Source organism: Halichoerus grypus, chromosome 2 (genome assembly GCF_964656455.1).
Source record: "Halichoerus grypus chromosome 2, mHalGry1.hap1.1, whole genome shotgun sequence".
NCBI classification, from domain to species: domain Eukaryota; kingdom Metazoa; phylum Chordata; class Mammalia; order Carnivora; family Phocidae; genus Halichoerus; species Halichoerus grypus.
In genome coordinates this window covers 203,751,603-203,779,415 of record NC_135713.1, presented here as the reverse complement: position 1 = coordinate 203,779,415, position 27,813 = coordinate 203,751,603, and the positions used below count along the sequence as shown (strand labels likewise).

Below are 27,813 nucleotides of genomic sequence, written 5' to 3'. Positions count from 1 at the left end.
CAGAGCAGCACAAGAATGTGATCCCCTCCACCCCCAACAGGGTACAGAATGTTTACAGCCAAGCCTCTGCTAAAAGCTGAGATTAGATTGTGCACCCCCTTCTCCCCAGGAAAGGCCCCCAGCTGGGGTCTGGCCATTAGGCCTCACTCCTGGCTCTACCAAAGAGCAGGGCAGGTACCAAGGGCCACCCACAGGAACACAAGGTGAGGCTGGAAGAGGCCACTGTCCTCTACCTCTGCTTCCCTAGTTTCAAGGAACAATATTCCTATTTTAAAAGGTCTGACCTCCAGAGGCTTTCAAAAATCAGGGCCTCTTGGCTGACTTCTGGACAAAGCCAAATTCCCTCACAACCCAGCAAGCACGTCCAAAAGGTTCAGGTGTCTGCCCAAAGGCCCACAAGTGACACTTTTTACACTTTATGGAGCAAGTTAAGCAGCTCCCCCACCCTGCTACCTGCTCTATGCCAGGCCACACGTGTTCATGACATTTTTTTTTCCCATTCTCCTCTCAACAAGGCTCGCTGAGGCTTGGCATGGTTAGGTGACTGAGCCAAGATTATGGAGCAAGAAATCAGCACAGCATGATTCAGAGCTACACCTGTTATCTGGGAAGACACTAAAAAACTTAAGAACCATGTTTGAGGAAAAAGACTGAGAAGCAAGAGGGAGTTTTGCCTCCTCATACTTTCTAAAACATTTCACTTTCTCCACTATGGGCTCCTATTACCTTTTTAATTTTTTAAACTAATGGGTCAGCTGGAATTATGGGCCCTTTTCTTCTTTCAATGCAACTGTATTAAAATTTTGCTAAGTGCTCAATTATTAAGTTATTAAAATTATATTATTCTACCACCAAAGAGGCACTCCATTGACTCAAGGAAAAGTAGGGATGCAGACTGACCTCAGACGCTGGAAACACTGTTCAGTGGCCCCCCCAGAGACTGGCCTAGTCTAACTTTGGAGAAGAGGAGTTAAGCAGTGGTCAGAGCCCCCAGAGCTGGGTTTGCCTCTTGACTGCCACAGGTGAACACTGTGGGCAGATCACTTAAGAAAACCAAACCCGGGGCACCTGGTTGGCCCAGTTGGTTGAGCACCAGACTCTTGATTTTGGTACAGGTCAGTATCTCAGGGTCCTAAGATGGAGCTGCCAGGCAGGAGTCTGCTTGAGGATTTCTCTCCCTCTGCCCCTCCCCCTGCCTCGTGCCCACATTCGAAAGAAAAGAAAAAAGGAAGGAAAGAAGGAAGGAAGGAAGGAAGGGAAAGAAAGAAAGAAAGAGAAAGAGAGAAAGAAAGAAAAAAAAAGAGAAAGAAAGAAAAAGAAAGAAAGAGAAAACCAAATCGGAATGCTCTGCCCATGAGATAAATAAGTAGGACCATCTCTCCCAGGACCCTTCCCATGTCTTAGCTCTGGAAGACGCAGACTGTCTTCCTCAAAAGCCCTTCTGACGGTGGCTTCTCCGGGGCTGGGCCACAGCTATTCGGTACCGCTGCTCTGTTCTTCCCACCTGGGGTTTTCTGTCTCCCTGACACACCCATTCCCTCCCAGCTCCCCTCCCTGTTCACAACCCCCTCTGCAGCCTGACAGTACTCTGAGTTGTAAACTCTGCAGAGGATCCCAAGAGCCCAGGTTAAGACGCCCCGCATCTGGCACGTGGATCCCCATGGGAAGGGGCACTGAGTCTAAGCCCTGCCCCTTCACCCAATGCTCACCTGGTCTCAGGCGAGAGCCTGAGGGGACCACATCGCGGTTCTCCTGGTTACAGTCAGTTCTCCCCACAGCTAAAGCTCAGTGTGTCTACAAACTGCCCAGCAGGGGCAAACCAAGAGCAAACTTTGAACACTTTCTTTGGCAAGACGGTATTTTTCACTCCTCACCAAGTCCTAACGTATCACAGCGCAACTCCACCCCCGTTGTCGTGGAAAACATACTGGATCTCCATACCTTCCCTTAAGGTGTCCAAGGCCGCCAGAGGCGGAGAAAGACCCAGAGACCGAAGCCCCTCCCGCGGGCTTCCTGCGTCCGGGGATTAGGAGGCACAAAGGGCCGGCAGAGTGGGCCCAGATGGCAGGGGCAGGGACTAAGCCGGCGAGGTAACGAGCTGCGGCCGCTGCTCGCAGAGAGCGGGCTACCTGAGACGCGCGTCGCCAGCCTCTTGGGCCAGGGGCCTTCCACGTGGGGCCCAAGGACCCGGGATCCCACCCCCGCTCGCGGTGACCTCCTGCACTCAGCCGGGGCCGGGCACTTGTTTCTCCGTTTCCCAGAACCAACACTATTAGGCAAACCCGAAGCTCAAATTCAGTAAACGCGGACGGATCAGGCAGAGAAAAGTTCCCAGCCGCACTTCCTACAGGTGTCCTTCGTCCAAACGGAGCCACGGGATCCAGGGCGAGGCGCGCGGACCCGCGCACAGCTCTCCCCGCCCCGCCCGCGGAAAGCAGGGGTCCCGGCCCTCCCCCGCCTTCCCGCCCCGAGTGGAGGGCACCCCGAGGGGGCGGACCCGGCTGGGTGTTTCCGGGCCCGCGCCTCACCTGGAGCCCCAGGCCGGCCCCCGCCCGAGGCCTCGGCGTTCCACGGAACCGGCCGCTCCGCTCACTCCGCCGCCGGCCCACGGGCTGCTGGGCGGCCGTCTCCTTCCTGCTCACCTCCGGCGCGGCGAGCAGGGGGCGGAGCCGCTGCTATTTACATAAAGGGCGAGCCGGAGGGGCTCGCAGAGCCGGGAGCGCCGGGCCCCAGCGGCCCCGCCCCCGAGCCTAGCCCCGCCCCCCCAGAGCTCTGAGCCGACGGGGCGGGAGCGCAGCGAGGGCGCCCTCGGGGGGCGGGCGGCGGCCGCTCTCGGGCCAATCCTCGGCCCCGGGGAGCGCGGGGGCGGGACCGCGGCCGGCGTGAATATGCACGAGGCACTGCGGGCCCGCCCTCGGCCTCACCTGCGCGCACCTGGACTCAGGGCGGCACGCCGCGCCCAGTGTCCTGCCGCGTCCGGGAGGAAATAGTCCCTGGGACGCACGGCATCCTGGGCCGCCTCCCAGGCCCGACCGCCGAGGGTAGCCGTCCCTCCCCCACGCCGGCCCGGAGCGGCTGAGGGAGGGACGTAGCCGAGCCTGCTCTTCCCGAGGACGCCCAACCCAATCAGAGCGGGTGACCGGCGGACACTGGGCCCGGTTTCGGGACCCAAGAGCGAGGTGGCCTGGGGACGGGGGCGTCGCCGCGAGGCGCCTCCCCTCGGGGCGGGCCCCAAGCCTGGACCCCGGTCCTCCGAGTCGCTGCGGAGGGAGGAAGGCGCCCAAGGCCCCGAAGGGCAACATTGACCAGTTTTTAGCACAACTGGGGAGTGAGTTGGAGCGACGAGAGGCGGGAGCGGAGGCCAGGGATGAGAATGGCGCGCTCCACAGCACGACCCGAAGCCACTGGGGTTCAAGCCGCGCCGACGTGGCGCCTGTCTGCCGCCCTTCTATCCCGAAGCGGCTGCGTTCAGGGAAAGCCCGATGGAGCGCCAGCCTCCCTCCGCGGACTACCATTCAGAAAGCCAAGCTGATTAGGTCTGTGACTTCCCGTCCCCTGAGCGCAGGCCCTGAGAAAGGTGCGGGGTCGCGTTCTTGCCCTCCCGGGGAGACTTCTCTTCGCTCCCGCGCCAGAAAAAGCAGCGTTGTCTGCGGGCCGGCAGAACAGGGGTGAGGGCCTGGGGGCCAGGTCCACGGACATCGAGACTTGGGGCGGGGGTGTAGGGGAGAGAAAGGAGGGCTTGAGGCTCAGGCTCGGGACTTGTCCGCTATCTCCAGCCACAGCAGAAAAGCGATCTATTTTTTAATGGCTTTGGCTTTATCGTACGAAGCAGGCACCCTCTCGTTTAAAGGCACAGAGTCCTCTCTTCTGCCCCACCCCGCTGGGTCTCTGAAATCTAGTCCTGAGTTCCAAGGGGATCACTGCACGACAGCAATCTCAGGCCTGGGACTATGGAAGCCAGGTAGGGGGGGCATGGCTTCCTTCCCCTGCAAGCATCAGACACCCAGGGCCAAGGGCCAGACTAGCCCCTGAAGCTACAGGTCAGGGTCTGGGTATAGGAGGCAGCTGAGATGGTCCCTGAGAGTAGACAGTCCAGGTCCCCCAGAGCAGGTCTCATGCCCTGCCAGAGCGGGGTGATTAGTGTTCCAGATCCCTGGGCAGCGTGAAGTCCCTGAAGCTGTAGAAGGAGATGTCTCCATGATCCACCAGGGCAAAGATCAGAGGAACATCCCCACTCTGGTAGGATAACCGCTTGAGGGTACAGAGGTCTGGAACTGGTTCATCAAATCTGCAGGGATAAAGTTAGACTGAGATGTGGACATAGGCCACCCATAAGCTCTGAGCCCCCAGCCCTCTCAGGCTACCAGAAAGGGAAATTATAAGACAGGAGTTCAGGGTGCAAGAAGTCTGGCCTCTGGACTCTCCTGTCTGCAAACTACGTGGCTCTGTTAAGTTCTCCAAGAGGAACCCAGAGCCTTGGTTGGGTACAGAGGCTAGGAAGAGTGAGGTTCTCACCACTTTTAGCCTGTGAATCCCTCTGATTCACATCCCTTCTGCTGGGTGAGCCCTGCAGTAAATTGGCACAGGAGAGACTACCAAAGATGCCAGGAATGAGGGCTCAGGACTTGGGAAACTCTGGTTCCTATAGCACTGACTGGCTGTGTGGCCCTGAGTCAGTCACAGCTCTCTGGACCTCTGATTCCTCTCTGATTCCTCTCAGACTGGCAAACTGGCTAGGGGCACAGAGGGGAGGTCCACTTGGTTTACAAGAGAAGTGGCAGCAGCCTGGGGGGTAGTGCTCACTGGTCTCGTACCCACTAATGCACATCCGGGCGTAGGGCTTGCCAGGGTTATTCTTTCGGAATGTGGCCACGGCATCAGCCTGGTAAATGTCAAAGCTGATCTCCAAACCCCCAGACTTCTCCAGCAGCCTGAGGACAGAGTGAGAAACCTTAAGAAACAGGGACTGCCCTCCTCCTCCTCTTCTTTCCATGCCATGCTTTCCCTCCCGCAAATCCAAAGCAGCCTCATCCAGGGGAACTGAGGTTCTGCTGTGAGGTGCCACTTGGGCAGGGGGAGGTTCAGGGGCCTGTCTCAGAACCCTCGGGCTAAATCCACCTCTTGCCTTTCACCCCTCCCTCTACCCTAGACACACACGAGTATCAGCCAGGCTAAGGGGGCCCTGGAATGATTCCCCCAGCTCATGTCCAACTGAGTCAAGTCCCAGCTGCCAACTCCTGCTGGCAGCCAAGGTACTCTGGAGACAGGCACTACCTGGAGACTCACCGGGCACCTCCATCAGCAAGGTGTGTGGTCTGCAGCACAGAGATATGCTGAAGGGCTGTGGCTGCAAGGACAGTGAAAATAAGGTATTGGGAGGGAAGTCAACCATCTACAGACTCCTCTGACGTTTCTGAATCTGCCATCTAGTTTAGTGTTGCCAGACTTAACAGATTAAAAAAAAAAAAAAAAATTGTAGGCATGTCCCATGCAATATTTGGAACATACTTAATACTAAAAAAAATCAGTTGATTATCTGAACTTCAAACTGAACTCATCTGGCAACCCTAGTCTAGTTACTTAGAATCTCCCACGTTCTCCTTAAGGATTGTAAAGAATTCTGAATCTCTTAATACTGTTCTTGCCCTGTTAGTTCCCTATTCTTAAACATGCAGGGCGTACACAGTAAGCCTTCCTTTTATTTGGCCACAATGGTGCCTCCTTGCTCCCCTCACAGAGTTGGGAGAACAGGGATCACAGCTAGTTGGTGGCAGAGCCATCCACATGCATCTTGTTTATTATTTTAAGGATATAGTTGTAGTTTTATTCCCCCTTGCCTCTTCCCAGACACAGACTCGCCATTTCCAAACCTTCCCACATGGGTCCCTTTGCTGCTTTCCAGGAGAACAGACTGTCCTTGTGGGTTCCACTCCACCGGACAGCTCTCTCCGCCCCATCTTTCTTAAGCCTCAATTAGCCGTGGCCAATCCATGTCCCTTTCAAGGTCTTATGACTCCTCAGCTGCCGGGGGCCTGTGGGGCTTTGGCAGAGTGAGGGGCTACCTGGGGAATCTGCCTGGCCAGGACTCAGCAGGGGTGTGACAGGCTGGTCCCACAGGTGCGGGGGGCGGCTCTGCCTCTTCTGCAGGTGCCTCCTCTGCAGCAGCTGCTTGTACTCCTGCCAGCTGGAGCAGCACTGCACCTCGGGATCTGAGTTTACATCCTCCCGGAAGTGCTGGGCCTCTGCTCGTTGCTCCCGTTCCCGCCTGGAGAGCTTCTCCTTCCTTTGGTTCAGCTTCTGGCACCAGGATTCAGCATCTGTCTCCCGCCCAGCGACGTTGGCCGGGAGCAGCTCTGGGGCTGGGGCAAGCAGAAGGGTGTGGCGGCTATCTGAAGCCATGTTGGGGAAGGAGATCTGTTCAAAGTTCCAGCGTGGCTTACAAACCCCCTTGACCCCATTCTCTACTTTGCCACTCTCCTGGCTGCACCCCACCCCCTTGTTAGCCAGGTCAGGCCAGGGCTCCAGGGATCCCAGAAGCTGAGATGGGCCCACTGGGCCCTTTACAGGGCTTGACTCCTGAGGTTTCTCCTCTACGCATCGGCTGTCCTCGTTGCAAGGAGGTGGGCTGGAGGTTGTCAGGCTCTCAGGTGTCTCATTCACCCCCCGTGGGGGATTCTCCAGGGCCTTGGCCTTCTTATTAATGGACCTGAGGGACGTGGGGGGGGGGGAATTCAGCACGTCTGCTCCTGATGTCTGAGATGCACACGTCCCACACATATCCTACTGCCTCCAGGATCCTACAAGGGAGCCACCCAAGCCCAGCTCTTAAGCCAATGCATTCTCCAAGGTCCCCAAAATGAGCACTCCTTTAACAGCTCTGCTCCCCAGAACTCCCTGGGGGGGGTGGCCATGTGGGGAGCATTACCGAGAGCTGGAGCTCCTCCTCTTCCTCTTGCCATTCTGATCCGCTAAGCACTGGGCACTGCCATCCAAGTTCAGCTGTCTCTCATAAGGGGACAGGATGGAGCTGTGGGGTGAGAATTGGATGGGCAACAGATCCACTTCCTCAGCCTGGAGTTCCCAGTGGAATTTGTGAGGGACTGGCCCAGAAGACAAGTCAGTGGGCCAGGGTCAAAGCCAAACCCAAAGGCTAAGTCCCTGGGCAGACCTGCAAGCAGGGTAAATGGGGGCAACCACAAGGGCCTGCCCATGTGTCTTTGCCCAGGCCTCTGGGTCTCACCAATGGCCCCTTTAACCAGAGACTTACTGGAACCGGCGCTCCTACAGAGCCAGCAATAAATGATTAATCACTAGTGAGAAAAATCAAGAGACCAGGAAACTTGGAAAACACAGAAAAATAAAAATACTCATAAACATCTTTGGTTCTTATAAACACCCATGTTTTTTTTCTATCAAAAATTACATTGTACTGGGGTGCCTGAGTGGCTCAGTCAGTTAAGCATCTGCCTTCAGTTCAGGTCATCATCTTGGGGTCCTGGGATCGAGCCCCACATTTGAGGTCCCTGCTCAGCAGGGAGTCTGCTTCTCCCTCTCTCTCTGCACCCCCCACCCCGGCTCCTGTACTTGCCCGCTCTCTCTCTCTCAAATAAAATCTTTAAAAAAAAAACCTTGTACTAACATACTGCTGTTTAATCTCTTACTCTCAATAACAAACTATGGACATAGCCCCTCTGACTATAGCATTCTTCCCTACCATGATTTTCTTATGGTGCTAAGGCTACACCATCCAGATGGTACCCACTAGACACAAGGGATGACTTAGGTTAAATTTAAATCCATTAAGATTAAATAAAAATTCAGTCCCACAGTTGTACAAGCCACATATATTGGACAGCAGAGACCTGGAAAGCTTTTATCACTGCAGAAAGTTCTGTAGGACCGCGCTGCTCTAAGGGACAAACTCAATTTTGTGTGACCATGCCTTCCCCATTGAACTCACAGGATGTTTCCAAGTTCGCCAATTTTGCAAAGTGATAATGTTTTGGGTAACCTGCCCACTAAATGCAAGTTCTGTGGGGGCAATGATTTTGCTCTCTGAAATTCCTCAGCAACGAGCACAGGGCCTGGCACCCAGTAAGGAATCAAAATATTGTCGAATGAATGAATGAACATTCTGACAGGTGAACTTACACACACATCTGTGCCTATTTTCTTGGGGTGTATCCCAGTTTTAGGAACTAAAGGGCTTAACTGTTCTAGAGCTTTCATGACATACTGTGAAACAGTAAAGAGTATACCAGTTTCCATCCTTTTGGCCCATGCGATGGTCTCTGTGGCTCTTAGCAATGCTGGGCTACTAAGGTGATCATCTTTAGAGACCCCAGAAGGAAAGAACATATAGCATAGCCAAAGGAATGTGAGACCCTACTCAACTGTTAATTCCTCACTTGGCCCTTCATTCATGCATGCACTAGGCTGCACTAGACAAATCTGCTTACCCACTGAGGCACTGTTCTGGTATTCCAGCTACGTGTCAGTGCACTGTCGTGAGCTGTAAGTGCTCAAATGTTATCTGCGGAGTGAACAGGCTGAAGATGGGGCTCAATTTGATAACCCAGGAGAAGCTGAAATGACCCAGACTTGTCCCAATGTGCCTCTCAATAGAGCACTTCCAACAGAGGCCCCCAGCCCATGCCCAGGGAGCTGCAGCTCCAGCCAAGGATTCCAGGTCGAGAGGCCATTTCCACTTTGGGGCTCGTCTACCAGGTGCCAGGACTGGAACAAACGGGAGGGGAATGGGATCGGGATTTACCTTGGTTGGAATCGCCGAACCACGTAGCCCAGTCTCTTCAGGTGGCTGAATGCCTCAAAGAGAAAAAATAAAGATCAGAGGTCCACTTTTGAAAACACCAAATAGGGCGCCTGGGTGGCTCAGTTGTTAAACGTCTGCCTTCGGCTCAGGTCATGATCCCAGGGTCCTGGGATCGAGTCCCACATCGGGCTTCCTGCTCTGCGGGAAGCCTGCTTCTTCCTCTCCCACTCCCCCTGCTTGTGTTCCTGCTCTCGCTATGTCTCTCTCTGTCAAATAAATAAATAAAATCTTTGAAAAAAAAAAAAAAAGAAAACACCAAATAGTTCCTCCAAACAGGAGCCACTCCCCATGCCCCCTCCCCTGCCCCTCCTGCACACCCCAATCCCAGACCCTGGGATTGGTTGGACCATACTCCATTATAAAAACCCTCCCCAAACTAAGGTCTGTCTCTGAATTCCTGTTTCTTGCTTACCTTACTCGGGGCACAAATGACATTTAGCAGTTTCTTGATTTAAATGCAAAATCCCAAAAAAGCTGATAACTGATAAATCAGGAGAAGAACTACACGCTAGAATGTTATGATACCAAAGCTGTCCGGAGCAAAGCTCCTGACCACAGTGTGAACAAGGAAGTGGCAAAAGGTGATAGACAGCACACCCCCATCCCTACCACTCCACCCTACACCTCCACAGACAGGGGTAGGGTAGGACTGGTCTTTGGTAAAGAACCACATGTCCATCCTTGTGTTCTAATACCCATGTCAGAGAGATGTACGCAGGACTGACCCCATCCTGCTTGATCTCTCAGCAGCCTTCAACATAGCCAAAATCATTTTTCCTTCTTTTGGCTTCTGTGACACCACCTCTCCTGGTTTTTCTCCTATGTTGTCAGACACTCCTCGGTCTGTTTCTGGTTCCTCATCTTCCCCCTGACCTCCTCACACTGGAATGCTCCAGGTCTCAGACCCAGCCCTCTGTTCTGGCCACATTCCCGTACAGCCCTGTGGTTTTTTTAAAAAAAAATTTTTTTTTTAAGATTTTATTTATTTGTGAGAGAGACAATGAGAGACAGAGAGCATGAGAGGGAGGAGGGTCAGAGGGAGAAGCAGACTCCCTGCTGAGCAGGGAGCCTGATGTGGGACCCGATCCCGGGACTCCAGGATCATGACCTGAGCCGAAGGCAGTCGCTTAACCAACTGAGCCACCCAGGCGCCGCAGCCCTGTGGTTTTAAATACCATCCACGCGTTCATGATGTCCACATTTATGTCTCTAGCCTTGTGCCCCTCCCCTGCTTTGTCTTCTTCCCAGCCCTCAGTTCTGTGAAGTCAGTCATTCAGTTGCTTGCTCACTTATTCCCAATTGCCACCACTAGCATGCAGGCACCATGAGAGCAGAGCCCTTGGCTGTCTTGTAGTTCCAGCACATAGCTCTGTGTCCAGCACCTCATGGGTACTTATAAATCCTCACTGACTCAGTGGATGGATGGTCCCTCCCCTGGGAGAGGGTGGCAGATACCTGGTACTGCAGAAAAGTCATAGCGTCCTCACTCAGCAGTAGCTGGTAGGCCTCCTGAATAGACAGTGGCAGATCTTGGTGGAAAAGCTGGATGGAGCCCTGCAAGTGGGGCCAACAGCTCAGCTTGTGGACCTTCCTGCAGTGGCTCAACCAATGGGGCAACATCCAGGCGGTGATACACGGGCGCCCTTCCCTCCCCCTCCCCCGCCCCCAGCGTCACAGCAAGAACGTGGCCAACCAGGAAAGGAGGGCACCACCACTAATTTGGACGGGAATCCCCGCTGCCTGCCTGGTATTCTTGTCTCCGGTTCTAGAATTCGGGTTACAAGCTTCTTGAATCCTCAGTTGTGTATATACTCTTACTCTAGTAAAAACACGTCCTTTCGGTTCCTTGCTCCCAACCCTTCCTCACGCTCCGGGGGCCCCACTCACACACTCCAGCAGATATAAGGCCTCTTCGGGGTGAAGTCGCTGCCGGCCCTGCTCTGAGAAGCCCATGGTCTGCCAGAATTTACCCTGTGTAGAACCCAGAGCAAATGTCACAAAGGAGCCATGAAGGCAGAGAAGGCGGCTCCCTCTCCCCGAGCCCCGCCTCTCACCGCAGGAGACTTCAGTTCCACGGAGCCCTCTTCTGGCCTCCACTCGGCAGCCACCAAACTGCCCCTGCCGAAGAGTGGGGAGGGGGTCCGTCTGAGTCCCCCCGTGAAGTCGACGCGGTCCGGCCGTCCCGCCTGCCCCGGCCCCGCCCCGGCCCGCCCCCCTCACAGGCGCTCCACGCGCTCCTCCGCCAGCAGCTGCCAGAGCTCCTCGCGGCACCGGCGCAGCCGCTCGGCCTGCGCCGCCGAGCCGTCGGGGAGGAAGTCCTTGGGCCCATGCGAGCGCTGAGGCAGCTTCTGGGACCGCGAGCGGGCAGCGAGGAGCTCCCGGGCACTGGAGAAGGAAGAGACGCGGGGTCAGCGCGGCGCACTGGGAGCCGCGCGGCCCCGTCCGGGATTCCCGTCCCCTTCCCCCGCGCCCTCTCCGCGTGCCCCGCGCCTCCGCGGGCCGGACCGCACCAGAGCACGCGCCCGGCGGGAACCTCCACAGCAGCAGGGTCGAGCTCGGGCTCCATCGGGCCGCCGTCTGCGGCTGCGCGCGCACCGCCCCCGACCCGCCCACCGCCGGAACTCCGCGCGGCCCTAGAGCCCGCAGATCCGCCCTCCGCTCCACCGGCCTCCGGCTCGACCAACCGGCTTTCCACCTTCCTGGCTGTCCTGGAGCCTGCCAACAGACTTGTGCCTCGATTCCGGGGGCAGAGATTGCAGGTTTCTGGATTTATAGGAGCTCCCGTCTACTCCCCAGCCCTCCCCTAGGCTCCTCTCTAGTAAAAATTGAGGAACCCGGCGTCTGAGAGTGTAGTATGGACAGTCATATGCGTGACCCTCCCCTCCGCAGCCCTGGGCCGCTTAGTCTCCACCATTTAGGCTGGACAAAGAGGAAAGAGAGAGGGTTTAGAGAAGGGAGAGTAGTAGGTTCCCGCACTCCAGCCTCGCAGACTGGCCACCGGGGGCTGTCAGATGCGGTCTGGGTAGGTTCGGAGTTCCTTCTAGGTCTTCCGTCGGGTCCCTTCCGAGGGGCTCGGAAGACGGGTTTCGAGGGCTGGGGGCGGGAGGAGCTGTCCGACCCACGATGGTGCTGAAGCGCCACTCCAGCCTGTCATTAGCACCCCCTCGAGGCTGGGGTCCCCGCCGCTGCCACCGTGGGCCGCTCCGACATGGTCCGCTAGGTGGCACCATTGCTCCAACCAGCGGCTGTGAGTCGGCGACTCTGGTCGCGGGCGGAGGTCAACGTGGGAGTCCCTGGAGGGGCGATGGGCGAAAAGGAAGGGGGGAGCTTCCCAAGTGGGGTCCCCAGGTCTCGGTTTCCAGACCCCTTCACATCACGTCTTCTCTCCCACTGAGTCATAAACAGGGCATCTCGCCCTTGGGTTTGAACTCTAGGACCCCGGGTCGCGGCGGCTCCGCAACCGGGATGCAGGGCGCGCACTCCGGCCCCTACCACGCCGCTTCACCTGGGCGCATGCGCGGACCCAGCCAGCGTGCCCGGTCCGGACGAAAGCGGTGGGGGGCGGGGTCTGGTACGGATGGGGGCGGGGCCGCAGGCGCTGACTGACAGCCCGACTGCGCGGCCGGGACGGTCCCTCCGCTCCCGATCCGGCGGGAGGGAGGGGGGAGGGGCGGGATTTCCTGCGGGAGGCGCCGAGCCGGTCTTGGAAAAGGAGGAGAAGGAGGAGAAAGGGGGTAAGGGGGTCAGTTGGAGCCACCGTCCGGAGTGCCAGGGACCGAGCAGGGCCAGCCAGACCCCCGGCGGGGCAGCTGGGAGAGGTGAGACGGCGGGGCCTGCGCGGGGGGTTAGCACCTTTGAGGGCGGGCACAAACTAACTTTTCTTTCGGGATCGGCGGGCGCCTTCGTCTCTCTGCTCCTTCCGTCCTCCTCGCGCCTCTGTTCCGTCCTCCCGCATCAATCCCTCCGGCGCTTGGCTCTCCCGGTCGCTCCCGCCGCTTTGTTCCCCGGGTCGGCCTGGGTTGGGCTGGGTTGGGGGATTGCGCGGCGCTGGACGGGCATTCCGGGGGGCGGGGGAGCCAGCCCGACCCCAAGCACTACCAGGGGCGTCCTCCTCCTGTGTCGGCTGCGGGCAAGAGCAGGAGTGCCCTCTGGGTTGGGCTTGGGACGTTCTAGGAGTAAGGAGACCCCAGCTAGGGCCCCAGGCCTGCACGGGTCTCATGCCACAGGGCTTGGGCAACAAATTCCTGGCCACTGAGAACTGACGTAAGCTTTTCTGCAGCGAAGTCGGGGCCCCGAGCCTCGGGTTCAGGCTCGGGGGGCCAGGCAGCCCCATCTGCCAGCATGCCCCAGCTCTTGTCTCTGTTCTCTGCCCAGCTGCTTCCCCATCCCGCACAAGGGGTGAGGATGGGTCAGCAACAGGTGCTGTAAAGCCTCCCTGTCCAGCAGTCAGACCCCTGCCAGAAATGGGGAGCTATAAGCTCCCCACTCCACCCTCTGAATTTGTAAAGAGCCTGGGGCTAGGGCATCCAGCTATTATAGTAAAGCTTAGATTGGGAGGAGTCTAGGGGCAGGCACCTTCCATAGGGAGTGACCCTTGCCTGTCTGCCTGCCTGGCCCTTCCAGGCCCCACCTCCTGGCCCACCAGTTGTCTGTGGGTGTCAGAGCCGCAGGCTGTGGAGAACAGGCTGCTGGCCCAGCCTGCCCCAGTGTGTCGTGCTGCCAGGGCCCCTCCTGCCCCAGGTTGAGGTGCTGCCAGGTGCCCTGGGGCCTCAGTGACTCAGCCTCCCTCTCCCAGAAAGTCACTGCCTCCCCCCAAATACTCCTCTCATGCCTGGCAGCTGTCTTCCCGCTCTGAGTGGCTTGGCCCTTCCTTGACTCAGAAGGGCAGCTAGGGTGGTTTGGGGGCTCCCTGGAAGCCCTGTCCTACCCTTCTGAGCCCCGCTTCTGGGACCCTTGCAGGCCTGGCCCCGCCTTCAGCAGAGGCACTGCACCGTTTTCCAGACCCCTGAGACGTGTCCACTGCTGCTTCCCGAGGCCGGAGGGAATGCTGACTGCGCTCTGGGTGGGCATTGGTGCTCCTGAGCCACGCCGGGAAGATTGGCGTGCCCAGTCCCAGCCCATCCCTGGGCCGTCCGACGCGGCAAGCAGATATCTGTCCGGGTTTCCACGCGGCCTCCACCCCCTCAGAGATCGGTGTTCCTGCTTGTGGTGGCTGCTCATGAAACACTTTGAGGGAGTACCCATCAGTGCCTAACAAGAAGCGCACTGCTTGGGACACCAGCCACGCTCCCCCAGGACGCCTGGCCCTCCAAAGGGCCAAGGCATGGCACCCTGACGCCTTGGCTTAGACCTAAAGTTTTCCTGCCTCTGCCCTGGACTCCAGATCCCAGAGCCCAGCCCAGGGACCGGAATGGGTCGTGAACAGGACCTGATCCTTGCCGTCAAGAACGGAGATGTGACTGGTGTGCAGAAACTGGTGGCTAAGGTCAAGGCCGCAAAGACAAGTGAGTGCTTGGTGGGGTGAGTCTAGCTGAGACCCTGCCCTGAGTGCTCAGGCTACAGAGAGAGGCTTGGGGGTCACTGTGATCTGGGGACTTGGGGTGGGAGGACTGTCCTGTAAGGAATGCCTCTGTGGGAGAGCCACAGAGGAAGTTGGGTCACCCCTTGCTGTGTATCCTTAGGCAAATCACTTAGCCTCTCTGGGCCTCAGTTTCCTGACCTGTAAAGTGAATGGGTTGAAATACATTCATTAGAGGTTTTTTGAGTGCCTACTGTGTGCCAGGCTTTGTTCTAGGCACCAGGCCATTATGTGGCAGCAGGGAATAAAACAGACCGAAATTCCTGCCCTCGTGGAGTTGCCGTTAGCAGGTGGTTTTTCTGATGTATTCTCTGGAGGCAGGAAATTTCTGGCGGTGGGGTTGGGAAAGACTGAATAGCTAGAGTTCCAACCCCATCCCCCAATTCAACAACAGCAAATCTGCATTTATGGCAGCTTAATGGGGATGCCCATAAGATAACTTTTATTTTTTTTATTTTTATTTTTGTAAAGATTTTATTTATTTATTTGACAGAGAGAGAGACACAGCTAGAGAGGGAACACAATTGGGGGGGGAGTGGGCGGGGGGAAGAAGGAGAAGCAGGCTTCCCGCTGAGCAGGGAGCCCGATGCAGGGCTTGATCCCAGGACCCTGGGATCGTGACCTGAGCTGAAGGCAGATGCTTAACTGACTGAGCCACCCAGGTGCCCCCATAACATAGCTTAAAAAAAAAAAAGAGCTCTACTGCTTAAAGCAAAGTTCATCACTATCTCAGTGCTTGCTAAAGCCCCTTCCCCTTGACTTATCTGCCTGTGTCCCCTGGGGGTGTGTGGCCAAAGCTAACTTTCTAGAGGTTTCTCCAAAACCCGGGTTTCCAGTCTTGACAGGGTTGTGGGGGCTCCATGCATGGTAGCCACACCTGAACCCCATCTCTTGGGTACCTCTGTGGTGAGATCCCCCCGACCTCTGGGCTTCAAGGCGAGTTCTCTGAGCTGTCCCAGGAGGACACTGTCCTTGTCCCCTGAGTTTCTAGACCAGCAGGGGCAGGAGGTAGCTCCTGCCACCAGACTGGGGCTGGGGGAGGGAGGGTTCCCTCAGAGTGCTGGGGCTCTAGCGTCAAGACACACCTTGGCCCTGTGCACAGGAAGGGGCCCCCCAGACTGCATGAAGACATCTAATTATCCTCACCCACACCTGGAAATTGGGGTCCCAGAAGGAAGGATTTGAAGGACCTGGGAGTTGTGTACATGTATGTGCACCCACCTGCACACCAGGGCAGGAGATCCAGGGTATGGGGAGATGGACCTTGGCTGGGGGGAGGGGGGAGGACAGGTGGTGTGGTCTCTGTGCCCTGGGGAAGTGGACACTGGGTGAGCACGATGGAAGGAAGGTGCCAAAGAGGTCCTGGGAGAGCCCTGGAGGCCCAAGAGGGGGAGCCACTCCCCCTCCTCCCCTCACCTCTGTGTTGTTTTTGGCGACCTGCCCAGTAGGGCCTTGGTTGAGCTGCTGCTGGCCTCACAGCTCTGGGGCCTCAAAATGAGGCCCTCAGGAGGGCTAGCGGGTGGGATCTGGAGGCTGGTGGCGGGAACCTCACAGCCAGGCTCCTAGGCTCTGGAAGGTGCCCTGTGCCCCAGGGGAAATGTCTGTGGGGGAAGAGATCCCTTCCCTCAGCCCCAAAGAGGACTTGTACATTGTGTAGGCACGGGCACAGAGTGACAGGGTCCTGGGACTCCTTGTGAAGCCCTGGCATGGAGCCTCCCCTCCCAGTCCTCTGAGAAGCTGGGAAAGCTGGTGTAAAATGGAGATCACAAGGTGATGTTTGCAGACCCTATAGTTTATGAAATTGTCTAAGCCCTCGATTCCTTGTGAGATGGGTATTTCAATATCTACTTTACAGCTAAGGAAATTGACATCAGAGAGGATTAGCGAGTTGCCCAAGGTCACACAGCCATTATTTGGTGGATCAGAATCGAGTTCCTGTCCTCTCCCCTCTGCTCCTACACTGGGCTGCCCATCAGAATTACCTAGCGATTGTTCTGAAAATGCAGATTCCCTGTTCTCCTTCAGAATTAGAATCGTCACAGAGATCTTGAGACCCTGCGAGTCAGAAAGTTCTCCAGGTGACTCTAAAGCAGGGCTCAGAAGGGAAGCTGGGAACTCCTGCTCCATATCACAGAAGGGCAAAGGAAACTGATGGAAAGGGAGGTGTCAGGGGTTCCCCTTTTTCCTTCTGGTGGGTGGCTAGAGCCTTCTGGCTGGCCAAAGAGAGATGCTCCCTCAGCCCCCTCCATTTGCTCTCTGGTCACTGGGGGGTCGGCATTCCCTGCCCACCCCGGGCCTCTTGAGGGAGCAGGCGGCTGGGAGGAGAAGGGCACCGTTACCCTGGCCTTGCTGCTGCCCTCCCTCCCTCCCCAGCTCCCTATTCTGAGCTGTCTCCTTCTCTGGCCAGAGGAAATGGAGTGGGCTGAGGGTGGCCCAATGAGCTCACATCCTCTGCCTGAGCCTAAATCAGGAGCGACCCTTCCACCCCCAGAGCCAGGCCGGGAAGAAGGCTGCTGCAGGGGAAGTGGCTAGAGCCACTGCCAGGAGCCAGGAGCCTCCGCCCTCCAGCCAAGGCCCCTAGCCCAGGCACTGGGAGCCTCTCTCCCCCACCGCCTTTCCGGCCATTGTTCTGGAAAGAACAGAGCCACCCAGCCTGGCCCTGCCCCTGTTCCTGTCTGTCCCTCCTGTCACATTGTCCTGCCACTCCCCGGAGGGACTGTATCTCACCGCTGAGCTGCCCCATCCCGGGCTGGCCAGGCCTGGCGGCAGGTGGAGGGACTTTCTCCTTCCTGCTGACCTCGCTGTCTTCCGTGAGGCTCGCGGACGTACCATGGCTGCCCAAGGTCATGCAGCCAGTAAGGGGGAGAATTTGAACCACACACTTCCTGCTCCTAAAACCCCTCTCCTTCCTGTTGCCCTGACTGGCTGTGTGTGACAAGGACTTTCCAAGGGGGCTAGAGGAAGGCTGGGAGGCCTCCGCTTCTCGCCAGCGGCCCCCACCCCCTCACCCCTTCCATCACTGCCCAGCTCTGTATTTACCTTTTCTGCGTAGCGTATAGTGTAATTCGGCTCAGTCCTAAATGTAGCTGTCCCCTCTCTCCCCATCCCATGTGCCTCACTCCCGAGCTGATCCCTCCCTGTTGGAATGAGGCCCTGTCTTGCTGGGGTGTTCAGGGGCCCACCAGGGCCTGGAGGGCAGGCCTGGACCAGCATGCTTGGCACCCTGCCCAGCCTGGGTTGAGCCAGGCCTCCTCCTTCCCAGCAGGGGTGGGTTCCAGCAGGAGGCAGGGGCCCGCCTGTGACAGACATTCCTTTTCCTCTCCCAACGCTCATCAAGGACCACCCCCTCCCGTGCCCTGGCCGGAGCACACCTGCCTGAATCCTTTCCCCCTCCCTGACAGGGGAATGGACCAGCGTCCTGCCCAGGCCCCTGGCTCCTCTGGCCGCCACCCAGCAGAGAGCCCTCTGCCCGGGGCGTGGACATCTCTGCTGGGAGCCTGTGGGTGCAGAATCAGCAGTTACTCCCCTGACAGGAGTTGGGGGGGGGGACAGGCGGGGACTGTACCGATTTGGCTGGAGGACGGCACGTGGACAGTAATGGCTAACGTGTAAGGAGTGCCGAAGGGCAATGGCCCCCATCTGCGGTGGGCCGACAAGGCTCAGGCGTTATCCTCACAAGCCTGGTGAGCAGGTTCTGTGATTGGCCCATCTTACAGACGAGGACACTAAGCCTGACAGGCTAAGTGACTTGCTCGGGATCACACACCCCAGTGCAGGTCTATCCGATGCCACCTTCTTCACTGTTCTCCACTCAGGGATGTCCCCGAGCTTGAGTCCAGCCCTGGCATCTGCCCTGCTAACCCTCTGGCATCTAGTGCCCCTCTCCCCTCTCTCCCAGCCCCCTCGGCCCAGTGGGACAATGAGACTCTCCTTGGCCTGCTCAGGCAGGAATGCCAACCATGCGCTCGTGGGCCTGTCCATTGAGGGCACGGCATGCCAGTCCCCCCCTTTCCCACCCCCTTTGGCTCTATAAACAAGCTGGGCTGGGGGCGCAGGGAAGCCAGGCTCCTTCTGTGGGCAGCTCCCTGCACTGGGCGCTCTGGAGCTGATGGGCCAGTGGGCCGGCTGGGGAGCCATAGGGACAGGACAGCCAAAGGGCCATGGGGCAGGTGCTTTCTTGCACACCAAGAGGTCAGCGGGATTGGGGAGCAGCACGGGGAGGGAGAACTGGTTAGGATGCAGGTAAGGGCAGATCATTCTAGAGTGTCCTGATGCCCTCTGCTCTGATCCCCCAGAGCTCCTCGGCTCCACGAAGAGACTCAATGTCAACTACCAGGATGCTGATGGGTGAGTGTGAGCCCACATCCCTCTCGAGAGCTGTGGGGTGGGGGAGGGGTAAGGGGAAAGACCTGGGCCCTAGAGTCCCTTCCCCTCTTAAACTTGGCCCTTGAATTGTGTTCGCTGAAGCTCTTGTCTGTGCGCACCCTCCTGCCTGTGGAGCTATCCTCGAGTGAGGGGAGGGAGCCCCGGTGCCTCTCGGAGGGGCCTCCTGGGTCAGATTCCTGCTAGGCCCCCTTTTCTCCCCAGAGGGCAGGAGCCTTTGGGCTCCTGCTCCCACGGCCCCCTCCCCTGGGCTGGCTGGGGGGGGAGGCCAGACAAACAGGCCTCTCAGTCCAGACACTGAGCCCTTTCATGCTGTAGGCCGGCAGCTCTGCGCTCCCACGGCAGGGCTGGCAGGGTGGGGGAGCGAGGGCACAGTGGGCAAGGAACTCAGCCCTGCCAGCCTCCGGGTTGAGTCTGGTGTGGAAGACTAGGATTTGGGGGCTGGGGGACTGCTCAGTTGACACCCCTCCCTTGTGTCCCACACCAGATTCTCTGCTCTTCATCACGCCGCCTTGGGGGGCAGCCTGGAGCTCATAGCCTTGCTGCTGGAGGCCCAGGCCACCGTTGACATCAAGGACAGCAATGGTGAGACCCCAGTGTGTCCCCCTCGCCACCCCCTGTGGTCCGAGTTTGCTCCTGCCACATCCTAGCAACGCTAGTACATGTTGGCATAGTTTCTCTGGCTTGCAAACGCCTTACCTTTTTCATCTTCACGGCCTTCTGGGGGTGGTGGGTGGTTCTAATACCCCATTATCCAGAGGAGGAAGCTCAGCTTACCTTCCTGTCCCGAGGTCCCACCAGATCACCCGTGGTGCGCCAGGTGGGATTCCGACTTCAGCCCCATACAGCTGGACATTTCCCTGACCGAACCAGCATCCCTTGCCTTGGGTCTGTCTCCCCCTCCAGCTGGGGGGGGGGGCCTCCGGACTCTGCTCAGTTCCCTCCCCCGACCCCATAGCATCCCAGGACCTCTTCAGACCCACCCCCCCGCCCCGCAGGCATGCGCCCACTGCACTACGCAGCCTGGCAGGGCCGGCTGGAGCCCGTGAGGTTGCTGCTGCGTGCTTCTGCGGCCGTCAACGCTGCCTCGCTGGATGGACAGATCCCGCTGCATCTGGCTGCCCAGTACGGACACTATGAAGTGGTACGGGAGCCCGCCTGCCCGCAAGGGGCGCTGGAGCGGGGCGGGGGGGGCGGGAGCAGGGGGGCTGGCCGGGCCAGAGCCCTCACTCAGCTTCCTCCACCCCAGTCAGAAATGCTCCTCCAGCACCAGTCCAATCCCTGCCTAGTCAACAAGGCGAAGAAAACGCCCCTGGATCTGGCCTGCGAGTTTGGGCGGCTCAAGGTGAGGCCCGCAGCTCCTGGGGTACTGGGCCCTGGGCGGCTGTCAGGGTTCTCAGGAGGAAGCCCTACCTGGGTGCTGCTTGCCGCAGGTGGCCCAGCTGCTGCTGAACAGTCACTTATGTGTGGCGCTGCTGGAGGGCGAGGCCAAGGACCCCTGCGACCCCAACTACACCACGCCCCTGCACTTGGCTGCCAAGAACGGCCACAGAGAGGTCATCAGGTACCCACTGCCCCCCCTCACTTCCTCATCCCCTTCCTGCAGAATGGGTGATGGCCCCTCGGTGCCCTGCCCTGCGGCCCTCTTCACCCTGGTTCTGGGTCGCTCTCCCAGCCCCCCGGCAATCTGCTTCCTCTCCTGCCCCCTACCACCCCTGTGACTTGCCCCCCCCCACTTCCGCAGGCAGCTCCTTAGAGCTGGGATCGAGATCAACCGCCAGACCAAGACCGGCACGGCGCTCCACGAGGCTGCGCTGTATGGCAAGACGGAGGTGGTGCGGCTGCTTCTGGAGGTGGGTGTGGGCGCCCGGTCACCCCGCACACAGGTGTGGAGCCCCCGCTGGGTGCCGCGTCCGAGACCAGCTGGGGAAGCACGGGAGGGGGTCTGCACCAACAACGTGGCGTTTGGGTGGGCTGCGGCCTTGTGGCCGGAGAGCAGACAGACCTGGTTCAAGCCCTGGTTCTGCCTTACGCCAGCTCAATGACCTTGAGCTCATCCTCGATCCTGTCTCTGAGCTTCCATTTCTTCATCTGTAAGATCTGAAAATAGTGGGTACTGTTTGCCTCCTGGATAGTGGTGAGGCTTGGGGGAAATGGCAAGCAAAGCGCTTCGTGCCTGCTCACACTGCCCTGTGCACCCAGGGCGGGGTGGACGTGAACATCCGGAACACATATAACCAGACAGCGCTGGACATCGTGAATCAGTTCACCACCTCCCAGGCCAGCCGAGAAATCAAGCAGCTCCTGCGGGGTGAGTGTGTGTGAGAGAAGACCCGGCCCAGGCTGGGGGTCCGGAGCCACTCCAGTGAGGACTACGAAGTGAAGCAGGAAGTGTCCCAGGAGCAAGATGTCACACTGCCAAATGCAGGGCTGGTCAGGGGACTGCTGCAACAGGAACCTGGGGGAGGGTTGTGAAGGGGACGGGTCAGGCGGGAAGATGCCCTAAGGACCCTCAGATGATGCCTGCCCTGCCTCTTCTCTCAGAGGCCTCGGGGATCCTGAAGGTCCGAGCACTCAAGGATTTCTGGAACCTCCACGATCCCACTGCTCTCAACGTCCGGGCAGGGGATGTCATCACGGTGAGGACCCAGTGCGGGCGTTCCTTTGCTAGCACCGACGATTGCTGTCACTTACACGGGCACCTGCTGTGGATCAGGCTCGGTGCTAAGGTCTTTCTGTGCACTGTCTCATTGAATTCCTCCCCATCCGGGTAAGGTAGGTGCTGTTTAACTGTTTCCTTTCTGGAGAGGACAAAATTGAGTCTTAGAGAAATTAAAGCGGTTTGCCCGAGACCCCACGGCGAGCAGCGGCGTTGGGATTTGAACCCAGGCCGACTCCGGGACTCTTGACACAGAGGATTGGGCTGGACGCTGGCAGGAGGTGCAGAGCTGTGGGTGCACTCGGGCATCAGCTTCTTGTGGGGAGAGGAGGAGCCGGGCTGTGGCCGTAGGGCTGGCTGCCTGCCCTTGGCGGGTGCAGGACATGATCGCTGTCATCGCCCCCCAACGCCCCACAGGTGCTGGAGCAGCATCCCGACGGCCGCTGGAAGGGCCACATCCACGAGAGCCAGAGGGGCACGGACCGTGTGGGCTACTTCCCCCCAGGCATCGTGGAGGTGGTCAGCAAGCGGGTGGGCGTCCTTGCGCCCCGCCTCCCATCGGCCCCCACGCCCCTGCGCCCAGGCTTCTCCCGGACACCACAGCCCCCTGCTGAGGACCCCCTACACCCTTTGACCTGTGGCCAGCTCCCTCGGGTGGGCCTCAGCCCAGACAGCCCAGGTGCATCCTCCCAGAGGGCGGTGCTGGGCACCAGGGTGGGCGTCTGACCTCGGCAAGCTGCCAGTCAGCTGTTGGCAGGGCCAGCTGGGGCTCTAACCCCTTTGCTTGTGGCCCTGCAGCAGGTGACAGGAATAGTGTGGGCAGCGAGGGCAGCGTGGGCAGCATCCGCAGTGCCGGCAGCGGGCAGAGTTCCGAGGGCACCAACGGCCATGGCACTGGCCTTCTTATCGAGAACGCCCAGGTAGGAGGGTGGAGGAGGGAGGGGGCGCTGGGACCAGGACAGGGCCCTCCATCCTGCTGTCAGCTCCCCACATGCTGAGTCGCCTCTTCCCTGTCTCTAGCCGCTGCCGTCCCCCGGAGAGGACCAGGCGCTGCCAGGTCTGCACCCCCCACCCCTGGCAGGTAGGAAGGGTGAATGGTACCTGGGTGGGCACCCCTCCAGCGTGTCGCTCCTGATTCTACCTGTCTCCCTCCTGAAGACAACCTGAGCCACCGCCCTCTGGTCAACTACCGCTCCGGGGAACAGCTCTTTACGCAGGACGTGAGGCCGGAGCAGCTGCTGGAGGGGAAGGTGTGCCCCCACTGGGAAGCGGGCTGTGGGCCCCAGGGGTGCGGTGGTGTGGGATGGGCCCCCGCTCAGGCCAGGCGCCTAGGGGAGGCTGGGGCAGATGGCCGGCTACGGCCTCGGCTCCTCCCCAGTAGGCGCCGCTGTTAACGTCAGCCCCTGCCCCCACACCGCAGGATGCTCAGGCCATTCACAACTGGCTGAGTGAGTTCCAGCTGGAGGGCTACACCGCCCACTTTCTGCAGGCCGGCTACGACGTGCCAACCATCAGCCGTATGACTCCCGAGGTAGGGGCCACGGCCGGAGGGCAGCAGAGGGCCCGGTGGGCGCCGGAGGGGGCCTGATGGCGCGAGTCTGTGTGGCAGGACCTGACGGCCATTGGCGTGACCAAGCCTGGGCACAGGAAGAAGATCGCCTCAGAGATTGCTCAGCTCAGCATCGCCGAGTGGCTGCCCAACTACATCCCGGTAAGCAGGTGGCCGGCACCGGCTCCCCCCGCAGCCGCGCCGTGCGGGCCCTTCCTGGCTGGGGCGCCGAGGCCGGCCCGGGAGCCAGCGCCCATGGGCTGCTTTTGCAGGCGGACCTGCGCGAGTGGCTGTGCGCGCTGGGGCTGCCGCAGTACCACAAGCAGCTGGTGAGCAGCGGCTATGACTCCATGGGGCTGGTGGCCGACCTCACCTGGGAGGAGCTGCAGGAGATCGGGGTCAACAAGCTCGGTGAGGACTGCCCTGGGGCCTCCTGGCCGGGCCCCCACATGCCTCCAAGGGGCTCTAAAACGTTTCAGGGTTCAAGCCCAGTGGGGAGAGTAGGGTCCAGGAGGGACTGGGGTGGGCCTTTGCAGCCCCAGCTGACCCTGTGGCCTCTACCCATCCCCTCTCAGGTCATCAGAAGAAGCTTATGCTGGGAGTGAAGCGGCTGGCCGAGCTCCGGCGGGGCCTACTGCAGGGGGAGGCCCCAGTGGAAGGCGGCCGCCGGCTAGCCAGAGGCCCGGAGCTGATGGCTATCGAGGGGCTGGAGAATGGGGACGGTCCGGCTGCCGCTGGCCCACGCCTCCTCACCTTTCAGGGCAGCGAGCTAAGCCCAGAGCTACAGGCAGCCATGGCGGGGGGCGGCCCTGAGCCCCTCCCCCTGCCCCCTGCCCGCTCCCCCAGCCAGGAGAGCATTGGAGCACGCTCACGAGGGTCGGGTCATTCACAGGAACAGCCTGCCCCCCAGCCCAGTGGAGGAGACCCCAGCACCCCACAGGAGAGGAACCTTCCAGAGGGCACAGAGCGACCCCCTAAGCTTTGTTCCCCACTTCCTGGCCAAGGGCCCCCCCCTTATGTGTTTATGTATCCCCAGGGCTCACCCTCCAGCCCAGCCCCCGGGCCACCTCCTGGCGCACCTCGTGCCTTCTCCTACTTGGCTGGTCCCCCTGCCACTCCTCCGGACCCGCCTCGGCCCAAGCGCCGGTCCCACAGCCTGAGCCGCCCCGGCCCTGCTGAGGGGGAAGCAGAGGGGGAGGCTGAAGGGCCGGTGGGCAGTGCCTTGGGCAGCTATGCCACCCTCACCCGGCGACCGGGACGCAGTGCCCTAGCGCGGACCAGCCCTAGCCCGACCCCAGCTCGAGGGGCTCCCCGCAGCCAGTCCTTTGCCCTTCGTGCCCGACGCAAAGGCCCGCCACCCCCACCTCCTAAACGCCTCAGCTCCGTCTCTGGCCCCACCACGGAGCCGCCTCCTGTAGATGGAAGCCCGGGGCCTAAGGAGGGGGCCTCTGTGCCCCGAAGGCGAACACTGAGTGAACCAACCGGCCCCTCGGAGCCCCCCGGCCCGCCTGCCCCGGCTGGCCCCGCGTCGGACACAGAGGAGGAGGAACCAGGGCCGGAGGGGACGCCCCCATCTCGGGGCAGCTCAGGGGAGGGGCTCCCATTTGCGGAGGAGGGGAACCTGACCATCAAACAGCGGCCGAAGCCAGTGGGCCCCCCACCCCGGGAGGCACCTGTGCCCGCTGGCCTGGATTTCAACCTCACCGAGTCAGACACTGTTAAGCGGAGGCCCAAATGCCGGGAGAGAGAGCCGCTGCAGACGGCACTTCTGGCCTTCGGAGTGGCCAGTGCCGCGCCCAGCCCCTCCACCCCCCTGCCCTCGCAGACCCCCAGCGAGCCCTCCTCAGCTGCTCCCAGCCCTCCCCAGCCTGACCCTAGCAGCCTTCCAACTCAGGGAGCTCCGGCCCCTCTTTCTCCCAGCCCCCCAGCCCAGCCCCCTGTGCCCCCCGCGCCCCCCGGCCCTGGGCCTGCTCTGGAAAACAGTGCAGGCAGTCGGCGGCCTGGGGAGACGGAGCCCCCTGCTTCCCCTGCTGCCCTCATCAAGGTGCCGGGTGCAGGTATGAGGCAGGGCCCGTAGGAGGGGGCGTCGTGTGCAAGGGTTGTGTCCAGCCCATCCGAGTCACAGCCAACCTTTTTGCCTCTGCAGGAACGGCCCCCAAGCCTGTGTCTGTGGCCTGCACCCAGCTGGCATTTTCTGGCCCTAAGCTGGCTCCCCGGCTCGGCCCCCGCCCCGTGCCTCCTCCGAGGCCAGAGAGCACTGGGGCCGTGGGCTCTGGCCGGGCCCAGCAGAGGCTGGAACAGACCAGCTCATCCCTGGCAGCTGCGTTAAGGGCCGCAGAGAAGAGCATTGGCACTGAGGAGCGAGAGTGGTGAGGGGTGCTGGGTGCTGGGCGGGCGGGTGGGGAGGGAGAGGGCTGCAGTGGAGGAACAGCTCCTCTAACTCCTCTTCCCCGGGGTCCTGGGCATGTTGGTGGGGGAGGGGAGCAGACAGATCCTTAGATTGGGGTGACCCTCATTGGAATGGGAGGAGCCCAGGTTCTGAAGTCACCCAGATCTGACCTGTGGGGAATCCTGATGGCTGCCACTTAGAGGCATGGGAGCTTGAGCACATCACTTCCTCCTGAGCCCTAGCGCCCTCACGTAAGGGAGGCCGTGAGAAGTTAAGATGCACACAGAGTGCTCGGCACCGGCCAGGCATTCAGGCACAGCCCCTGGCCCACCCACGGCCCACTTTCTGATCGGACCTGGTCCTTGCAGCCCTCCCGGCACCTCCACCAAGCACATTCTGGATGACATCAGCACCATGTTTGACGCCCTGGCTGACCAGCTGGATGCCATGCTGGACTGAGAGCCTCTGGCGGCCTTCAGCAGCGCCCATCATGACCTGCAGCGTCTGCGCCTTTGCCCCCGCGCGGAAGCGCACCTGCCCAGGCGGGGGCCGTCCTGCCACTCCAGGCCAGCGGCTGTCGGCGCTGCAGCGCTGGGGGGCCGTCTCCACGGGAGGCTGAGGGGACTTGTCAGAAGCCGACATCTCAGCAGAGCCCCCTCCTGGTGTATGACCTGACCAGTCAGCCCTGCCCCGTGGACAGGGACCCTGGCAAGAGCTTCCTCCCTGGAGAGAAAGAGGCGGCTTCTGGGGTGCTCCCTCTGCCCTCCCCCACCTCCAGGGGCTCCAGTCCCTGTGCCAAGGACCTCTTGACACCTGCCCTGCTGTCCGGGCACACGCGGAGGCTGGAGAAGGCTGTGTGTCTGACCGGGTCCACACAGGTGTACACAGGACATGTAACTAAGCGGCCAGGGGCTTGCTCTCGGCGGTGGTGGCCGAGCCCCGGCCGGCCCCTGCTCGCCCCTGCCCGCCCCTGCTCCTGCCCGCAGCGAGGCAAAACTGGCAGGGGTAGGGCCAGTGGGAGCAACAGATCCCCAAAGTCCAAACTGTTTCAACTGTAAATGTTATTTTTTAAGGAGAGAGAAATGCATATATTTTAAATGGAATTTATTCTATCTATAACCGCCTGAGAGGACATGGGGGAAGAGGCTTTGGACCACGGCACGAGTGCGCACGATTCGCCTCGGGGCTGGAAGGCTGATCTGGGTGGCCCGGGCCCCGGCTCTGTAACCATTAACCTCTTATCCTAACTAACCCCAATGAAAGTGTCATTCCACATGATCGGGCTGTGTGTTTGGATCTGTGCCACGGACCTCTGAGCCCAGGGTTCTCACCTGGGCCAGACCCGAGGACTCCTGCCAGTGGGGAAGGAACAAGGCTTGGGCCCTCCCCTCCCCTTCGGGGCTCCCTCACCGGCCAAAGCCTTGGGTGGGCCCCTGAGTGGCTGCCTCATGGACCAGCCACAGATTTTTCTTAAGCAGTTTACAAGTTTTAATACAAACCAGTCTACATTCATTCCTAAAAGGCTCATTTCCAGTAAAAAATATACACCAGTAAAAACATTCTCACAGGAGAACTAGGGCAGCGGGCCAAAAGGAGCCCTGGGCCATATCCCCAGGACTGGCGCTCCAGGCCAGCTTGAAGGCGGGCACAGGAAGAGGTACCAGGGCAAGGCAGGGGGTCTTCATCTTCGGGTCTGAGTGTGAGGCTCCCCCACAGAGGGAGGGAGGGGGAGTACTCGACCACCTCCAGGCCCCCACCCCAGGAAGACAGGTGGGGTGCAGGGAGGATGCACCAGCACTGCTCCCTTTCACGGTAGCCTGTCTGGACCCCCCACGGCTGCTGCCACTGAGGTCCTGGCCCCACCAGGTTCATGGCTCTGCCCGGAGACCCAAGAGCAGAGGGCCCTGGGCTAAGAGACCCTAAAGGAGGCAGCCCGCAGGCGGAGGAAGCTAAGGGCCCCTCTGCTAAGTGCACTAGGTCATACATTCAAGACCAGACTGTCCTGATGCTGAGGGCACGGCTCACCAGCTCCTCCACGGTAAGCCCTGGGGATCAGGACGACAGATGGGTCGGACGAGGAGCTGGGCCTCCCGTGACACAGGCCGCGAGAGGAAACCCTGAAACATTCGTGATACCAACTCCCCAGACTCAGAAACTCGTCTGGCTTTAGCCCCGGGACCTGGGCGACGAGAACCACTGTGGCCAATGGCTCAGAAGGGGGAGTTCATGCCCAGTTTCGTTTCAAACTGCAGTTTCTGCCGCTTCTGGTAGCGAACCCGGACCCTGGTGGGGCAGGAAATGAGAGCTCAGGTTAGAGCAGAAGCCCAGACCGGGGACAGGGCAGGACCCCAGAGGAGGAGGGAAGTCCAGGCAGCGGGGACAAGCCGGGGAGCTGTGCCCAGGAGGTTATGGGCCTAGGGAA

General features: G+C 59.9%; 4 protein-coding genes across 24 annotated transcripts in view; 1 reads left to right on the top strand and 3 right to left on the bottom strand.

Annotated features, from left to right (window-relative positions):
* Window positions 1-2,682, bottom strand: part of LLGL2 (LLGL scribble cell polarity complex component 2) — a 33,131-nt gene extending 30,449 nt beyond the window's left edge. For 4 of the 6 annotated variants that reach the window (XM_036088529.2, XM_078066070.1, XM_078066071.1 and 1 more), the window contains exon 1: window positions 2,529-2,682. The gene's annotated coding sequence lies outside the window, so the exon portion shown is untranslated. Of the gene's footprint in view, window positions 1-1,709; window positions 1,733-2,528 lie in introns of those variants that run through there. The other 2 variants (XM_078066073.1, XM_078066069.1) reach the window with 2 other exon arrangements.
* A 1,106-nt stretch (window positions 2,683-3,788) lies between these two features.
* Window positions 3,789-11,421, bottom strand: TSEN54 (tRNA splicing endonuclease subunit 54). 2 transcript variants are annotated; one of them, XM_036088733.2, is made up of 11 exons: window positions 11,344-11,421; window positions 11,054-11,218; window positions 10,888-10,951; window positions 10,721-10,804; window positions 10,289-10,387; window positions 8,774-8,826; window positions 6,926-7,027; window positions 6,063-6,706; window positions 5,287-5,347; window positions 4,815-4,931; window positions 3,789-4,288 (listed from the first exon to the last, which is right to left on the bottom strand). In XM_036088733.2, the coding sequence occupies exons 1-11, from the start codon at window positions 11,397-11,399 to the stop codon at window positions 4,138-4,140; spliced, it is 1,596 nt and encodes a 531-aa protein (XP_035944626.1). In that variant the 5' UTR covers window positions 11,400-11,421; the 3' UTR covers window positions 3,789-4,137. The 2 variants fall into 2 exon arrangements, with proteins under 2 accessions (XP_035944626.1, XP_035944627.1); XM_036088734.2 differs by lacking the exon at window positions 4,815-4,931.
* A 1,061-nt stretch (window positions 11,422-12,482) lies between these two features.
* On the top strand, window positions 12,483-26,669 carry CASKIN2 (CASK interacting protein 2). 4 transcript variants are annotated; one of them, XM_036088729.2, is made up of 20 exons: window positions 12,483-12,651; window positions 13,793-14,337; window positions 18,707-18,758; window positions 19,282-19,379; window positions 19,793-19,938; window positions 20,044-20,139; window positions 20,228-20,358; window positions 20,539-20,647; window positions 20,997-21,105; window positions 21,339-21,433; window positions 21,871-22,132; window positions 22,255-22,373; window positions 22,474-22,534; window positions 22,612-22,703; window positions 22,874-22,984; window positions 23,063-23,164; window positions 23,275-23,413; window positions 23,578-25,059; window positions 25,149-25,371; window positions 25,760-26,669. In XM_036088729.2, the coding sequence occupies exons 2-20, from the start codon at window positions 14,244-14,246 to the stop codon at window positions 25,848-25,850; spliced, it is 3,612 nt and encodes a 1,203-aa protein (XP_035944622.2). In that variant the 5' UTR covers window positions 12,483-12,651; window positions 13,793-14,243; the 3' UTR covers window positions 25,851-26,669. The 4 variants fall into 4 exon arrangements, with proteins under 4 accessions (XP_035944622.2, XP_035944623.2, XP_035944621.2 ...); XM_036088730.2 differs by having other exon boundaries at window positions 22,252-22,373; window positions 22,474-22,510; XM_036088728.2 differs by having other exon boundaries at window positions 12,484-12,651; window positions 13,835-14,337; window positions 22,252-22,373.
* Window positions 26,479-27,813, bottom strand: part of TMEM94 (transmembrane protein 94) — a 34,634-nt gene continuing 33,299 nt past the window's right edge. For all 12 annotated transcript variants that reach the window (XM_036088722.2, XM_078066065.1, XM_036088720.2 and 9 more), the window contains one exon: window positions 26,479-27,674. In XM_036088722.2, the coding sequence (XP_035944615.2) occupies window positions 27,602-27,674 (73 nt within the window). In that variant the 3' untranslated portion in view covers window positions 26,479-27,601. The remainder of the gene's footprint in view (window positions 27,675-27,813) is intronic.

Excerpts from the sequence above, each read along its gene's own strand:
- CASKIN2 (XM_036088728.2), top strand. The coding sequence starts at position 14,244 with ATGGGTCGTGAACAGGACCTGATCCTTGCCGTCAAGAACGGAGATGTG. Across the intron at positions 21,434-21,870 it reads GGGCAGGGGATGTCATCACG|GTGCTGGAGCAGCATCCCGA; the intron begins GTGAGGACCCAG and ends AACGCCCCACAG. Across the intron at positions 22,704-22,873 it reads AGCAGCTGCTGGAGGGGAAG|GATGCTCAGGCCATTCACAA; the intron begins GTGTGCCCCCAC and ends CCCACACCGCAG.
- TSEN54 (XM_036088733.2), bottom strand. The coding sequence starts at position 11,399 with ATGGAGCCCGAGCTCGACCCTGCTGCTGTGGAGGTTCCCGCCGGGCGC. Across the intron at positions 8,827-10,288 it reads TGACTTTTCTGCAGTACCAG|GCATTCAGCCACCTGAAGAG; the intron begins GTATCTGCCACC and ends TTTCTCTTTGAG. Across the intron at positions 4,289-4,814 it reads GCCCGGATGTGCATTAGTGG|ATTTGATGAACCAGTTCCAG; the intron begins GTACGAGACCAG and ends TTATCCCTGCAG.